We start from the raw sequence: 16,341 nt of genomic DNA on the forward strand, positions 1-16,341 counted from the left end.
ATTTCAGGGATAGTCGGCGATTACTCCCGCTAACTGGCATTGGCGATAGTTATCGCCAGACATTCATAATATGCCCCTATATGTTTAAAGCTGAAGTGCGACGTACTGTGAATGCTAGAAAAGTAAATAAACAGAAAGGCAGGCCGCCGTCATGTGGAAAGGTAAAGCAGACAATGATGTAAAGGCAGCTGCCCGCCTTTTTTTCCTACTCATTTACTTTAGTAGCATTTGCGGCATGACGCACTTTGGAAAAGCGCGTACTATAAGGCAGCGCGCCATTAGGACGAGGGCCTCCGGGATCCCGGCCAGGCCCTCATGGCTCCTGGCAAAGGGATTGGTCGCCGAGAACAGTGAGAAGTACTTCTGGGGCGAGACCGACGTCACTTACTGCCAGGGCCGGTAATGGGGGTTGTGGAGGGGCTGGGGGGGGGGGGGGGGGGGGGGGGGGGGAGCATGCAATTGAAGCAGTGTACTGCTTGGTCCTCGCGGTAGTTCTAGCAGTAATTTTTCTGCTTGGTGGCAACAGCATTAGAGCGGTTTTTCTGAGACGGTCAGTATAAGCAGGATGTTACTGCTCAGTGCTGACAGTATGGTCAATGTGTGTTTGCTGCCCGTTGGTGACAGTATCAGCAGCATGTTTACTGCTCAGTTCAATCGAAATTCGTAGTATGGTGCTCTGGGCTGACCAGATTGGCAGCGTGTGTACTGCCAGGGCAGGCAGGGTGCTTACTGCTCGAGGCAGGCAGTACTAGAAGTGTGGTTACGGCTTGGGTGCGTTATCAACAATATGTCTACTGCTTGGTGCTGGCAATTTTATCATGGAGTGTGTTTACGGCTCGTTGATGTGCGGACTGAACAGAATTAGCAGTAAAAGAGTGATGCTTGCCGGTTGGCACAGCGTTGGAAGTCTTTTTTCTGCCAGTATTAGCAGTTTATCTACTGCTTAGAGCTAGTAGTATTTGCTCACAGTGTATTTACTGCTCAGGGCTAGAAGTATTAGCATTGCTGTTACTCCTTAGGGCAGGCTGTATTAGCAGTGTATATACTGCTCAGAGCTAGCGGTATCAGTATTCCGCTAACCGCATTAGCAATTTGTTTATTGCTGGGTGCTAGCAGTATTTGCACTGTAGTTGGTGTTCATTGGTGGCCATGTTCCATACTGTTTATTGCTCATTGCCAGTAGTACTTGCAGTCTCACAGTATGTAATTACTGCTCAGTGCCGCCAGTAGTATCAGCGTTTACTGCTGAAGGCGATATTAGTATTAGCAGTGTGTTTATTGATAGGTGCTAGCAGAATTTTTTCATTTCGATTTGCGGTAGTCAGTTTTCTTCCCAGTAGAGGCGATGTTGACAGGGTATTTACTGCTCAAGGTAGCCTCTTAGCAAGGCCTACTAGGTTATGGGGTAGCAGCCGGCACAGTGCTCATGCCTGGGTTTATTCGCACCATCTGCTGCATTACTCCATCCAGGGTAGAGCGTTCACGAGCTAGGGGTACGATGGGGGCCTGTATGCATGCTGGCAAGGAGCATACGGAGTCGGTTTCTTTCATGGGTTCCGTGGTGCCCTATTACGGGGGCCGCCAGGCGTTCCTATGTCAGCAGCGGACAGACAGTTAGCATACTTTCTTTAAATGGTGCCTCGTGGGCAGCAGGTTTAAGTTAAAAGATTCCGGGATCTCAAATTCTAAATACCAGTCGGTCGTGTGCCCTTTCTTCGGATAATTAGGGTTAGGTAAAGTGTCTTGCTTCGTCCATCTAAGCATCATCTAATTCCTTTGGATTAAGCCCCATCTCTTCTGTGTCCTGTATTTTCCGTACCTATCCCAGCTTACTCCTGGATCTGAGTTTTCATGGGTTCATTGCTTGATTCAATACCCGTGGCCTGGCTAGAACTCCTCCCTCTAGTTTAACAGTGCACTTAATATACTATGGTGTGGCCCATCCATCGTATGGTTTTAGTCTCTTTTTCAGCCAATGAGAGACATTTGCGGCTGCTAGCCAGTTACTAGGCACAAGTCGATGGGGCACGTTAGTAGATGGCACCGTCTCGGGATGTTTCAAAGGGGGGGGGGGGGGGGGGTATGCCCACCCCTCCCAGAGGGGGGTCCCACAGGATATAACGAACGTACTCGTCCCGGGTTAAGTTTCGGACATTTTCAGCGGCACCAGCGTGTTTTCTGTGCTTGTTCCGAGCAGCAATGTCAGCCAGGAAGGATTCTGTGCTTGTTCCGAGCAGCAATGTCAGCCAGGGAAGAGACTTGGCTGGTTCCATCTGCGCCCATAACATAGGCTGAAATCAGGCAGCCATCAGGCCTCCTTTCAAGCTGCGGCTTGGATGGCTAGGTTCTCGAAATCTCTTCAGTGGATGGAAGTCCAGTTGGTAGGGGGCTTGCTCCAAGAGCTCACTCAGAAGTCCTGACTGGAAGTGCCTGGGGCTTAGAGGGCCTTTGCGTGTCAGCGGAGGATGTAAGCCCCCCTCCCTTGTTCTACTGGAGGCCCACTTGGGGCGGCGTGCAATTATGAGGATCACATAGCGGGCTTATATCTTACGCAAGAGCCCAACGCACAGTGATCACTGTCTTGCCAAGCTTAGGGGACTCAGAATGAAGGCAATCCCTTCTTGAGGAGTAAGATCTTAGCAAGATACATGTTGGGTGACCTCCATTTAGGGGGCAGTCCTCCGATGGACTTACCTTATTTCCCGCAACTGGTGCAGGGTCATTTTAGGGGGCCCTTAGGTGGAGCGAACAGGTAAGGGCATCGCAACTCGGTGCTCTGGGAGGGGTCTGCAGTTCCTAGACACTGCGTTTTATGCAGACAGGGTCACTCCCTAGGGGAGGTTCTCACCTGAGCCTACTAGGAAGGGGACTGTAGTGGAGCGCGACTCGGCATAAAAGGGGATGAAGTATGCCGGTTGATGCTCATGGGGGCATACATGCCCATCAGTCATCAGGTGCAGACTCGTGAATAGTTTGTGCATAGCACATTTTGGACTACCTACCGCAGCTGGGGAATCGAGGTAGTTGGTCACTAATCAGAATTGGGGCTGTGGCATGCGCAGCAAGCCGGATATTTAACTGGACAAGATTAAGGTAGTATGTCTTCCAAAAAGGTGTGGGTGCTGGGTCACTTGCCCGTGCGTTGGGCCCGTATCACTCGTTGGCAGCAGCGGCGTGAGTTGAAGCTGGGGGCTGTGAGAATGTCTCCCTTTGGTGTGAGTGACATTGGTCACCTTCAGATCTCACACATTCACAGCTGGTGGAAGACTTCATGTGTCATGGGGGACTGCAGTTCCCAGAGTTCGTTATCCTACAGTTAGGAGGTAATGATATGTTTGGACTGGCTCACCAGGCTGCGAGGGAAGCTCTGTCTGGGTTTGCCCAAATTGGGATAGGACGTTTCCAAGATAGTGTGGTCTCATAGTGCCAGGGCGAAATTGGGGGCCAGGACTACGGTCAAGAGCCCTTTAATGTTTTGGTCAAGTGCCTGGAAGACCGGTATGGCCTAGCGGTGCCCGGGGCAAGGGCCTGCTTAGTAATGCACCCACAAATTGGGCATGGGAATCATATGGTTCACTGCAATGGTGGACACATGTCTACCTGGGACCCAGACTGATGGACCCGGGCATTTTAATTTGACATGGCTCCGAGCCTGTGGATCGATGTAACTTGGAGGTTCAGGAGTGGTTTGGTGGTGGGGAGGGCGAAGGGCGAAGGGCGATTAGCCCTGGTCGCCCTTGTGGCGGTAAGGAGGCCACATAAATTGCCTCAAATTGTTAAGGGGAATACTCCTGCATACTCCCTAGGCCAGCACTGAGGGGGCGATACGGTAAGCTAACCCCAGAGTGAATGGAGACACCGGCTGGGGGCAAGGGCGACAGTTTACAATCTAGGGCATGGGGCATCAGCCCCTGGTTATTCCCTACGAGCCCCGATGGGCAGCCTGGTGGTGGAGGGGTGGGCCCCTCAGGTGGCGGACAAGGACCAGATGGCAGGGGCTTACCTCTCAAGGACGCAGGTGGGTTGCGCCTTGTGTGGTTCTCAGGTTGGGGGGCGTGAGCCAGAAGGCTCCTTAGTGCTGGAGTGATAGAGAACATTCTTTGTCAATAAATTAAGTTCTGTCATTTCTACTGATAAATTATGAAGTTATGATAAACATAAATGAAAACATCGTTCACTGATCAAAGTTGATAAATCTATGTTGTATGAAATTTGAATCTTATTAATGGGATATTGTCATGTTTATATGTGATGGTTTATAATAAACATGGCCTTTTTTACCCACAGCTCTAGTCGTCAATTCTTGATTTGTGGGTTCTGATGGGGGCAGGGCCGGGAACAACCTGGGGGGTCCGGGTCCTATAGCTTTAAAAATGCAAAGCTAAAGCGTGCCACGATTGCTACAAAAGTAAATTAATAGAAAAGAAAGGTGACCGCCGCCCGTCTTCCTTTTTTTAATTATTTACTTTTGTAGAAATCACGGCACACTGCGCTTTAACTTTAAACATGTGAAGCTAAAGCGCAGCTTGCCGTTAATGTTAATAAAGTAAATAAATGGAAAAGAAAGCTTAAGGGCATTTCCTGAATAAAGTAAATAAATAGAAAAGAAGAACGGCTGGCCAAATAAATAATAACAAGCAGGAGGGAGGAAGAGAAGGCAGATGCAGCCCAAAGACAGGGAGTGTGGTGGAAGGGGTTGTTGTGCCTGCAACTCCAGCTACGTTTAAGAAGTCATTATGAAAATAGTGCTGAGAAAGTAAAAATAAAAAGGTACAGAGTAAAGTTGCACGTAAGAGGAGCTGTCCATATGAGAGATTACAACTAAAGAGAAGAAGGTACTAAACAGGGAGAAAGAGGGTCTATTAAATAAACCAATAAAATAAAAACAATTCTAAAAGACACTGAAAGGAGCCAATAAAATACATGGGCGGAACATAGGCGGAGCTTAAAGTGCTTATTCCTGAATAAAGCATGTCTCGAAGAGACAGCGCAAGCGCTGCCTAGGTGAGACCTAGAAGGTGCTCTGCTGCTCCGTATCAGCAGCAGAGATAAGGTGCAATTAACACATTTCTTCATGGAGACCTCTATGGGAAGGACAAGGACAATCTTGCAACATATGAGGCCTCTTGGTTATGTTAAGCGATATAATTGCTTAACTATGTACTTTTCTTCAGGACTGGCAGTAGACGAGTTATGCATATATTGTGTCAAATTAAATTAATATGCGATACTTGTACTTAAACTGTATTAATTAGATCATGGAATTATTGAACAGAAAGCATTGTCCTCTGGCAGGAAAAGGTAGGGAATAGGATATATTCGACCCATGTCTAAATTGCACAAAGTATAACCAGAAAACTTTGGTTGGCTTCCCTACTCCCTAAATGTTGTGATACTATGCCAATCACTTTACCTTCATTTTAAGTGAGTGCCGAATCTGAGGGCACCTTGTAGGAAATAAGTTCAAGATGTGCACTTTATAAAAAACTCAATTGTGTATTGTTTAACAAACATTATGTTGCGCCATATACAGAATGTTATCGGTGACACACGTTGAACGTGCCCACGACAAACTGACATCCTTTGGTTCCCTCGTGGCACTGCTGTCAGGGTATGGGGGTTCATATTTTTTTATACAGTGATCTAAATAATCCAATATACTAAAGTGAAATACAGCCATTCACGAACCTGCTTTTTAATTTGAAAGAGTATTTGTCTTGTTTTACATGCCCCTTACTGTGTCTGTTATAGGCCAAATATCTTAAGGGCTTGGCTTGTGCTAAGGCTGTTTCGAGCGAGCCGATCCCCTGCTCGACTCCGCTATCCTTAAGAATTTGTATCTTGCTTGCTCATATATCTATGTATCACACTGCACCTGAGGGGTTTTCAGTAAATAACGCTAGCTTGAGGCCCTATATTAAATAAAGTTTCAGAACTGCCAGTTTCTAGGCTGAACAACAGACAGCTGTTGAAGTCGACGTGTCAGTGCATTAACACTGTGATTACTACACCTGGTGGCTCTGCTCTTCATTGGTGCTTTCCCAAAGGACACCGAGGCATAGGGATTACCAGTGCGTGTGCGCTTCCACTGAGCCCCTGACAACTGGAGGTGTTTCACCAGTGGGCTAAAATCGGCTCTGACGTAAACAAAAGGAGACATAGAGCTTTTTAAAACTACGTCATAGATAAATAAACACTACCTAAACATACTGGGACGTTTCAGAGTAATGCTGTCACCCAACCATACATCCAACTAGAACAGAGGTCTTCAATCTGTGGGGCGTGACCCACAGGGGGGTCACAGAGTCCTGGGAAGGGGGTCGCGCATTTCCAGGCCTAACTTCTGCCTGGTATACAAAACATGTGCTCTTCCTTTGGACAAAAACACAGCGATCGTTAAAACACTTCAGCTGGAGTAACTTGAGTCTCATGTGCTGTAAAAGGAAGAGGCCCAGCAGACAAGTAAAACAATCCCTCTAACAAGCCTTCTTTCCAGGGTGCCTGCTTGCCTGAATGAAAAGCAAGTGTGTGCTAGAAGGTAATCTGCATATGTAAAGGATGCTTGGGAGGGGTTCTGGCTTTAGTTGCTCGAATCACTCCAAGCATTGTGAGGGCAAAGATGCGTTTTTGTTTTTTTGCCTAGTGTTTAACAACTGAGATGTGAAGTGGGTGCTTTTAATCATAACTGTATTAACAGAGCACTTAGTACCCCAAGGAGGAGTTGAGGGACTGTTATGCAAAAAAAAAAAGCATTACTTATGGTCTGATATTACTTTGGAGCTGATTTATGAGAGGCTTGTGCTGCCGGAGTGTCATTTTTTTTAAAACTTCGGTGGCACAAGCGTCTCAATCATATCTATGAGGCGAGGCAAAGTCACCCTGCATGGCTTTGCATGGCCTTATAGATATGGAGTAAGACAAAGCAGCGCAAGTCGCTGCGTTGCCTATGTCAAGTAGGCATTCCATGGGCATTGCAGTGGGTGTTCCCATGCAACACCCATGGATTTTGACGCTGCCCCAGATTTGAAAACCATGTAAACCTGGGGCAGTGCCAAAACCTTATGCCTCCCCACAGCCGGCGTAACGAGGAGAAATAATTTTCATTTCTCCTAGTTTTTTACTCTTTCCATGTATGCTGCATTCTGAAGCACACGTTGAAAGAGGAAACCCCCCTTCATGATTGATCTTTGGTTTGCTAAACATAGTTTAATTTATTTCCCCAATGTAAAAATGATTTGCTGTTGGAAAAGGGGGCATTTATGGTTGTCGATAGTTGCAGCGGCGGCCAGTTCAGGTAAGCAAGGTGGGGAAGTTGACAGACAACCGAATAGGTATAATTAAATAAAGAAATAATACCTATTTATTCCGTCATCTGTCTGTTTCCATCCCTGCCGCCCCCTACTTCGCTCCACCACGCTTACCTGACTGGCCACCGCCGGATAGTTGGCAATGATGAGGAGGGGGTCCTTACGCCTAAAACGTTTTGACAGGGGGGTCCCGGCATCAAAAAGTTTGAAGACCTCTGAACTAGAACCAGTTTTAGGATCTCATCTTAAGCTACCAATTGACTCCATGCTATGAGGTATGTCATTTTAGCATCTTGGACTTGCCTCTGAAGCATAATGCATTATGGAATTCCTGAACCATCGATATGGTATGTAAACGGAAAGTCCTGGATTGAAACACAAGTGCAAAAAGAACTGTTGATGGACAGAATGCAGAACAATGTCATACATTCACCCCAGTACAGAGATCTGGGCCTAAATCCATCGTTTTTTTGCTCACTATGCCATTCCAGTTTGGACCCAGCCATATGCAAATCAGTCTTGACCCTGTGCCCAATGGGAACAGTCCAGCCCGAACTGCCAGGCCAGGTCCTCCCTGGACTGGAAACAAGCATCCTAGGACCGGTTTCGGGGTTTCACCCCTCTTCAGCCAGGATAGCTTGATTCCAGTGGCATGGAGAGCACGGGACTCACGTCTGAGCATACCCGTCCCACTCGGGGTGCCAAATGCAGTCCTGAGCTCACTGTGCCACTGGAATCAAGCTATCCTGGCTGAAGAGGGGTGAAGCCCCGAAACCGGTCCTAGGATGCTTGTTTCCGGTCCAGGGAGGACCTGGCTTGGCAGTTCGGGCTGGACTGTTCCCATGAGGCACAGGGTCAAGACTGATTTGCATATGGCCAGGTCTAAACTGGGGTGGCATGGTGAGCAAAAGAATTATGGATTTAACCCAGATCTCTTGACTGGGGGTGAATGTTTTGATTTGTTCTGCATTCCGTCCATCAATTGTGTGTCTTTTGCTTTCTCGCCCTAAGTGCGCCAGGTATGCTCAGACGTGAGTCCTGGGCTCACTGTGACACTGGAATCAAGCTATCCTGGCTGAAGAGAGGTCAAACCCCGAAACCGGTCCTAGGATGCTTGGTTCTGGTCCAGGGAGGACCTGGCTTGGCAGTTCGGGCTGGACTGTTTTCCATGAGGCACAGGGTCAATACTGATTTGCATATGGCCAGGTCTAAACTGGGGTGGCATGGTGAGCAAAAGAATGATGGATTTAACCCAGAACTCTTGACTGGGGGGGAATGTTTTCATTTGTTCTGCATTCCGTCCATCAATTGTGTCTCTTTTGGATTGGAAGACGGCGCCCCCGTGACTGTAGTTATTTGCCTACATAGTTGACAACCTTTTGGCTCAAAATACGGGTGAAGTTAGACGTATAAGATTGGGACCCCATTACGTAGAATTAAGAATATACACTTTTTGGAGGCCGATATAGGTTTGAAAAGGAAGTGCATCCATGGGAATGTTTTGTTTGTCAGGTAAATGAACAGAAGTAAAGAGAGGGCGACACCCAAAAAATGCAGGCGAGCTGACAGGCGGTGACACGGTTTCAGTTCATAAACCAACTGCAATAAACAGTTCGGGAAAAGGACACACATCAGAGAGACTCCGAGCACTGCAGTACTGGTTTGTTTGGATATGCCTAGTTAAAGGTTTTTTTCTGGCCTGAAGGACTTGTCGACCTCGGCTGGACGCTGTGCACAGCCGGATGTGCTGGTGCTCTGAGGGAATCTACGGTGAACACCTCAGAGAGGACGCTGTCAACCTGTCTCAGTAATGCTGAGCTACCACAGACCGGCGAGCACCTGGCCCATCTTTGCACTTGGGGGTTTCAGACAGTCCTGCTTTTTCAGCCAGCCTAGCAGTGTAAACATGCTGGGGCTTGTGGGCCCATACTGGTAATGGGGAAAAGTGACACTACAAGCGCAAGCATGCCTAGTGCCTCTGGCTAATTTACCAAGCCTGGATGACAGTCGCCCTGTCAGCATCTGATAGCCAATCTCACTGCTTTGGTGTTTGAGGGGTGCTATTGTGTATTTGACGCACATCATATCTAATGTATATGTTCTAGGTTAAGTGTTTGATTGGTATATGAGGAGTATACTTTAATGGAGGTTTGCTTAGTGGGGTGAAAACAAAAAGGTGAGTGACAGGTGGGAGGATGCTAACAGCTTATTGCGGATGGTGATTAGAGTATGAGGCGAGATTGAGTGTACCTCTGCCGAGAGGGCATATTCCCATGGAGCAAGAGTGATATTGGTTGCGTAAGTATGCACTGACGTGAAGTTTTCCAGCAAACAAATGATGGACGGAATGCTGACAATGCAAATATTCTCCCCCAGTCAAAAGATCTGGGTTAAATCCATTGTTCTTTTGCCCTACGCCACCCAGTTTGGACCCAGCCATATGCATATCAGTCTTGACCCCGTGCCCCATGGGAACAGTCCAGACCGAAACGCCAGGCCAGGTCCTCTCTGGACCGGAAACAAGCATCCTGGGACCGGTTTCAGGGTATGTCACCCTTCTTCAGCCAGGTTAGCTTGAATCCAGTGGCACAGAGAGCAAGGGACCCACGTCTGGGCTTACCCATCCCACTTAGGGCGAAAGGTGTTGCAGCAAACAAATGATGGACGGAATGCTGACAGCATTCTGTCCATCATTTGTTTGCTGTATGCACTGACCTGAAGACAGAACATGATACACATTGACCTGGGATGCAGGCTTTTGTATCGGGTCTGGGAAGGTCTGCGGTGTGGTTACTGTTTTCAGCAAATTAAATGCAGATGCCTCCAGTAAAAATATCCTAGTACGGGTTTATTTCACACCTCTCGCACACAGTGTGTACACCACTGTGCTTTCTCTGGCCCCAACTCATCTTCCCTCGCCTCCTCCCAAATACACGCCAAGCTCGCACTTGCATCCCCCTCCAGCCCCCAGCTCCCTGCTCATCACCCCTCTACACAGTTCATCTGTTTCTCCTATTCTAGGCTGTACGGTTGCCCTCTCTCTCTATATATCGTCAGTATACTATTTCCTGTCCTGGGCTTTTCTATTGTTCCCTGGTGCCTTCATTCAGTTGGTTCATTTGAAACAAACCAAGACTACAACTCCCAGAAGGCATCAAGTTGTCAAATGAACGCGCCTAACCAGAAACATGTTTAAATGACGACGACTTGGAGTGAGGCAGAAACACTGCTATCATCACCGAGGTCCTGTACTCTACCTCAGCCCTCTGTTCTCTCACTCACCCCACGCCCCACTCGTATGCCCCAGCACCCCACCTGACCATTTTAAAGAAGGCCGCTGCTCTGCCTGGCTTACTGCCTTCCGGCTGTGACTATCCCCTCGCACAAATCTCAAATTGTCTCGCTGCCAGCTTGAGTACCTCATCCAGTTGTTACTTTTCCTAGTTGCATCTTGGGGTTGCAATCCTGCATTTGCAATGGGAAAAGTAAACCCTCGTAAAACACAACAAACAAAAGACGGACTGGATACACTACTTACAAGGATCAGCTTAGAGCGCTGCTTTGTACCCCAAGACATTATTCCGACCCCCGGGCCAGCCCGATTCCCCACCCTCCAGCTAGCTCTTATCTGTACACTCCTCTTCTAATCTCTCGGTATCTCATAGGTTCACCCCTATTTCCCCCCAAATCCATTCACATCTTTCAATTGATTACGTTCCCTCTATAAGTAGAGTGGCGTTTTCAGCAGTCCTTCCCCCAGGCTCTCATATTTTCCTTTTCTAGCCCGTTCTTCTTTTAATTGCTTCCTTCCCGTTCCATAACTTCTCCTTTCTGGTGCTTTCATCTGCCCCCTTCTCATTCGCGCCCTCACCTGTCCTCCCCGGCTCAGTCCTGCTGCTGCCATGCTCTGTTCTCCTCTGCTCTCTAACACGGTGTCGCTGTTCAGCGTCCGGGCTGCACGCTGCCCGTGAGACCGCGAAAGAAAGGTTCCGAGGCTCGATGGTTCCTACTGCCATTCCGTCACTGGTGGCGGCGGGGAATGAGCTTTGCATAGGGCGGGGTTTACAAGGTGAGATCGAGGATAATGATATGCACTGGTCTAAAAAAATATAGGTCAGTGGAGATTTTTTTTGTGTGTACATTTATATAGCGCGAACTCGACCCAAAAATATTGGAGCGCTTTATATGAATGAGCACCATTTACGCTACGCAAGGACTCATTTTCATTTTTAGTAGGCAAGGGGAGAATAAGTGATTTTCCCACAATCACAGGATACTGAGTCGACGTCAGATGCTGGTTCCCCAGCGCCAAGGTCGGCAGCTCTGGCTGTTAGGCCACATCCTCTTGCCAATTGGGAGAACCTGATGACGATTATAGTGTATTTCTGTAAGCACATGCAAAAACAAAATGCGCAACTAAGGGGATGTGATGTTCACCACTGGGTTTCATTGGCAACATGTGGAATTCCCTCAAGTTTTCTGCATTTACAGTGCACAGTTATTGTTAGATTTCTTCTTTTGGTAAATGGCGTTACGTTTACCTTGCTGCCAAGGTTTCAGATAGGTTGTGTGTGACATTTTCATAGTTTCAGTGTAAATATGAGTGACGTTGAACTACTGAGCATACATGCCAACATTTTAGAACAGGAAGTTGGGAGATAAAAAAATAAAATAATCGGGAGACTAAGTCTCACATTGATTTTTATTGAAGCAAAGGCATTTTCAGGCGAGAGGCAGCCAAAATAAAGCCATTTTTTGCTCCAGAATTTGGGAATCTCCCGCCTGATTAGAGTCTGTTCAATCAATCAGATGTCTTATAAAGCGCGACTACTCATCCATAAGGGTCTCCAGGCGCTTGGGGGGGGGGGGAGGGTAGTGCTGCCTGTTGCATGTATGTATGAGAGACACTTTCTCTAGGGCAATATCAAGCAGTGACGATGAGGGGAACTTATAAATATCAGAAATTGCATCCATTTGAGCAACGAGAAACTCTAAGATCTTAAAACTGCTGCGAAGCATCAGAAATGGAAGGGCGCTATTGCACTGCATTAAAGCCTGCAGAGAGTATGTTGTTATCCAGAATCTCACATATTACCACAGTACACTCATATTTGCTCTAGTTATCAGATTTTGTAATAACAATGGTCTGAATGAAATAGACTGTAATTAGTGTGGTGTTACTCAAGCCAGTTTTAACTACTGCTTTCATGATAACAGGGTCCTGCGATGAAATGTTACATATTTGTCTAAAACAAAAACATGTCACTTAAAATGCTATACATAGATTATGTAGATCAAAATCAAATTCTCCTTTTGGTTTTATTGAGCATTGTATGAAGCGCCATATAGAGAAGGACGGAATTGTTTTTTTTATGTGAACTGGGAAACTGAAAACATGAGGTAGCAGAAGAGAAGGAGACGGTTAACAGTCTATCTTCTGGTGCTTGATTTGAAAAGAAGTGATTGTAAAGGGCTGCAGGGTGTGCAACCAGAAGCTTGTGTGTGGGATAGAATTATGAAGGCAGCTGCATCGGGCCTGTGCACTGAAGCATAATGACCAACTAGGGCGATCATTAGCCACATACATGCACTTCCACGAGTAGAATGGGAGACCAACAACAGCAGACGCCTCACTGAGCAAGCATCTGCTGTTTGATTGTAAACTCAAGAGCCTGGATTTAAAAAACAACATTTGTAGCAAGCCACATTTCACGTCCCTAGATCAGCCACCTTGAAAGCAGCTCATGTTGACACACTCAAGTGTCAAAAACATGATTTATTGATTGGGCCAGCAAATGCGTAAAGTTTGTAGTGGTGGCAGCCCAGGAGAAAGGAACATATGTGCACCTTTGGGATTCCCCTACGCTGGCGGCATTCAGAATAATGCCCGAAGCTCCCTAAAAGCAGTCCGCTGGAGCCCGAGGATGTGAGCCATTCTGAGTTGCATGCTGCTTAATATTTTTTAATCAGCATGTCAGTCAGTATTCATTAATAGTCACAAACCTGAGCAGGCCAGTACAAGTCTACAGACCTTGGGCTGAGAATGACTGTGAGTCCCACAGCTGCAACAATGGGTTTCCAGCAGTTTGGTCCAGTTAATGGTCATTATGATGAGGCACAGGCGGCGGAGCAGGCAGCGGCGGGCGGCAAAACTAAACTTTGAAACATAACTGCCGTCCACTAGGGAATTAAGTTATGTCTCAGGAGGCATATGGACAATGTTGCAGTCGCATGCTGCAGCCAGACAGCGCAGCTCAGCCCAGCCAGGCCGGTGCAACCGGACTCAGGCAGATGAGATGTAAACTTTACAAACAAGAATTCAACGTTGCAGCAGAGCAGTGCAGTTGCACTGCACAGTGTAGTGCAGTCTTTCACACACTCTGCAGCTGCCAGAGCATCGCGTGGGCCGTGCTTTGCTAAATGAACGCAAATAGCGGCGCTCCAGTCTCCCGCATGTCAGCAGCTTCCGGTGGTGCTATAAATGCGTGACTTTGCATTTAACTATGGTGATACAGACCACCACACCAAAATGCGTTAGTCTAATGCCTGATGCATGGTACTTGGCAGGGTTGTGTAACGTGGTGCGCCTACATTAAAATACATTACTCAATGTGTTAATAAATGGCAAGTTACAATAATACGCATATTGAAATTACATTGTAGCAGCAAAATTACCAACAAGTCATCAGCAAAAGTGTTTCCTATTCGTAGTGCTTACTTTGAGCCGGTGGTTGCCAGTGGGGCCCATTAGCACTTATTTTTCCTCAACAGATTTTGATACAGAACAAGGCAGAGAAAAATACAAAAAAGGGAAAGAAGCAGGAAGAGACAATTGAAAAACAGTGACGAATGGAGAAAGCAGGGATGAAATAAGCCTGCAATAGTGAGATAGAGGCAAGAAGTGTGGGGTGGTGGATCAAAGAGGCATGAGGTAGAATCAGGAATACACACCTTGGGTTTCTATCCAAAACTTGGGCGCCTGGCATTTTTCTTTTACAAACTAAGCACGCCTAGGGGAGTCAGAATGATTAAAGGTCAATTCCCTTCTAGGTCAGATATCCAGCAGCATGCTACAAATGTACCGTGGGAACATCAGAAACAAAAAAACAAATCATCTTCAAAATGAAACCCTACCTCGTGCAGATAGTGTGACACGATGATCAAAAGACCATGAGACTGAAACTAAGGAATGTAAAGAAGAAGAGACTAAAAGTTAGGCATCCTCAGTTTATGCACCAGGATCTGGAAGAACACCGCCATTACCATCATACCATTACCATCATAATTGTGTGTTAGGACGGAAAAGTCCTCCACATGGATACGGACGTGTAACCCTTCCCTGATTGCCCCAGTTGTCCTGCTGTCTGAATCCCTAATGCTATTTTTTTGTCACAGGCAAACAATTATGTATGTGCACCATGACATAGGGCTGTCTCACGGAGTGTGGTCTTGTTGGACCCAGAGCAGCATCCAAAGTGCTACCCTCATAGTGATGGATGTATATCACCACAAAGGCAGAGACATCACCAGAAGTCAAGGAGCTGCAGGAACTCTTCCGGGACGACCAGTGGCATAACAACACTTGAGGGGGTCCCTCTGCAAAGTACATGCAGGGCCCGCCACGCTCCAGAACCAGCCTGGAGCTCTCTGGTCAGGGGCCTGCAAATGCCAGAGGGGGGCCCTGGAGCCCAGCCCACCACACACCACAGGACCTGTGGGGGCTTTTGTTACGCCACTGAGGACAACATCTGAGGCAAGCCTGCATGATCCTTGGTGGACCAACACATTTTGGGGAGATGTATGTGCCCTAGATGGACACGGAAGTTCTCCTCTTCATACCATCCGTTGTGGTTGTTGTTGGCTGACTTTGGTAGTCACCCTGATTGTAGAACTATTTGCACCTGCTCTCTAAGAATGACATTTGCAAAGATGCTGCTTTGCAAAGATGCAGTTTCACTGGTCCAGTGGTTGTCCAGCCAGAGGGGTGGATTGTCCACCACTGGCACATGTGGAGACAGAGGGATCCTAAAGTTTGGCACCCCTTCGGACTCCATAGTGGGTGCAGATCATATGTTACATTGCTTTCCTTTTAAAAACTATATGAGACTGTAAGGCAAGTTTGGTCCATAACTCGTTGCACCTTCAACTGTTTCATTCTGGACATAAACCGCTAATGGTCAGCGAACCCATTTAATGCATGTAAGGCATTGCTGGAACTGGCCGTTGTGCTTAACCTTCATGTTTTGACACTGTGGTTCTCTTGTTCTTATTTAGATGGTGAACTTTTGCACAGAAGCCTTTTCTGAATGTTTTGTTGTGTCTTAACCTGCTCAGTTGCCCAATGTTTTACTTAGTGCTAGATTAGGACATAGTGTAGGCAGACCTATCAAACTAGATACTTTGCATCTTTCTATCTTGCACATCTACAACAGTGGCTGAGCCTTTTTATTAATACTACAATAATATTTTTCAAAACAGACATGTCTGCCTTCCCTCGTAGACCAGCACCCAGCAAACTAGCTTAGCTTGGAGGTTCGCTCATAGAACAATATTGGCCATAGGGAGAGACGTTTTAAGGCATCAGCAAACTGGGCTTTGGCCCAGGGCCCCCACCTTCTCAGGGGGCCCATCATTAAGTTTTCAGGACAGTCCCAGACAGTGGCATAGTGCAAAAATGATGGGGCACCCTGCACAATATGAAAAGTGGCTCCCAGGTCCCCAATCTCTCATAAAAATTCAAATGCTTTAAATAGGTCCCCTTAAAGATTTGGGGGCCAACAAAGAAGGTTGTCAGTGATCAGACCATAGTTGCTGAGGGCTTGAAAGAGTTGAAAATGGATTATAAATTAAGAGTTGTTCCGAACAAGGGGCCCCAAATTATGTTTGGCCCAGGGCCCCCAAAATCCTTAAAATGTCCATGACCATAGGTGTGTATGATTTTCAGTGCTATAGTGCCTTGGCACTTCAAACCTGTGTTTTGGGTCCTATGTGGGCCCCAGAGGTGCAAGCACCTTCTTTAGGAGTTTCTAACCCC

At 47.1% G+C, this 16,341-nt stretch overlaps 1 protein-coding gene and 1 long non-coding RNA gene across 3 annotated transcripts in view; one reads left to right on the forward strand and one right to left on the reverse strand.

The window, feature by feature from the left end:
* Nucleotides 1–11,335, reverse strand: part of LOC146809595 (branched-chain-amino-acid aminotransferase, cytosolic-like) — a 209,940-nt gene extending 198,605 nt beyond the window's left edge. Inside the window, exon 1 of one of the 2 annotated variants that reach the window (XM_085616436.1) lies at nt 11,179–11,335. In XM_085616436.1, coding sequence (XP_085472562.1) covers nt 11,179–11,211 — 33 coding nt within the window. In that variant the 5' untranslated portion in view covers nt 11,212–11,335. Of the gene's footprint in view, nt 1–6,011; nt 6,133–11,178 lie in introns of those variants that run through there. The other variant, XM_085616437.1, reaches the window with a different exon arrangement.
* LOC146809596 (uncharacterized) overlaps nt 1–16,341 on the forward strand; it is a 63,188-nt gene that overhangs the window by 33,991 nt on the left and 12,856 nt on the right. The gene's annotated exons all lie outside the window — the stretch shown is intronic.

This window comes from Triturus cristatus, chromosome 7 (assembly GCF_964204655.1).
Source record: "Triturus cristatus chromosome 7, aTriCri1.1, whole genome shotgun sequence".
Lineage (NCBI taxonomy): Eukaryota > Metazoa > Chordata > Amphibia > Caudata > Salamandridae > Triturus > Triturus cristatus.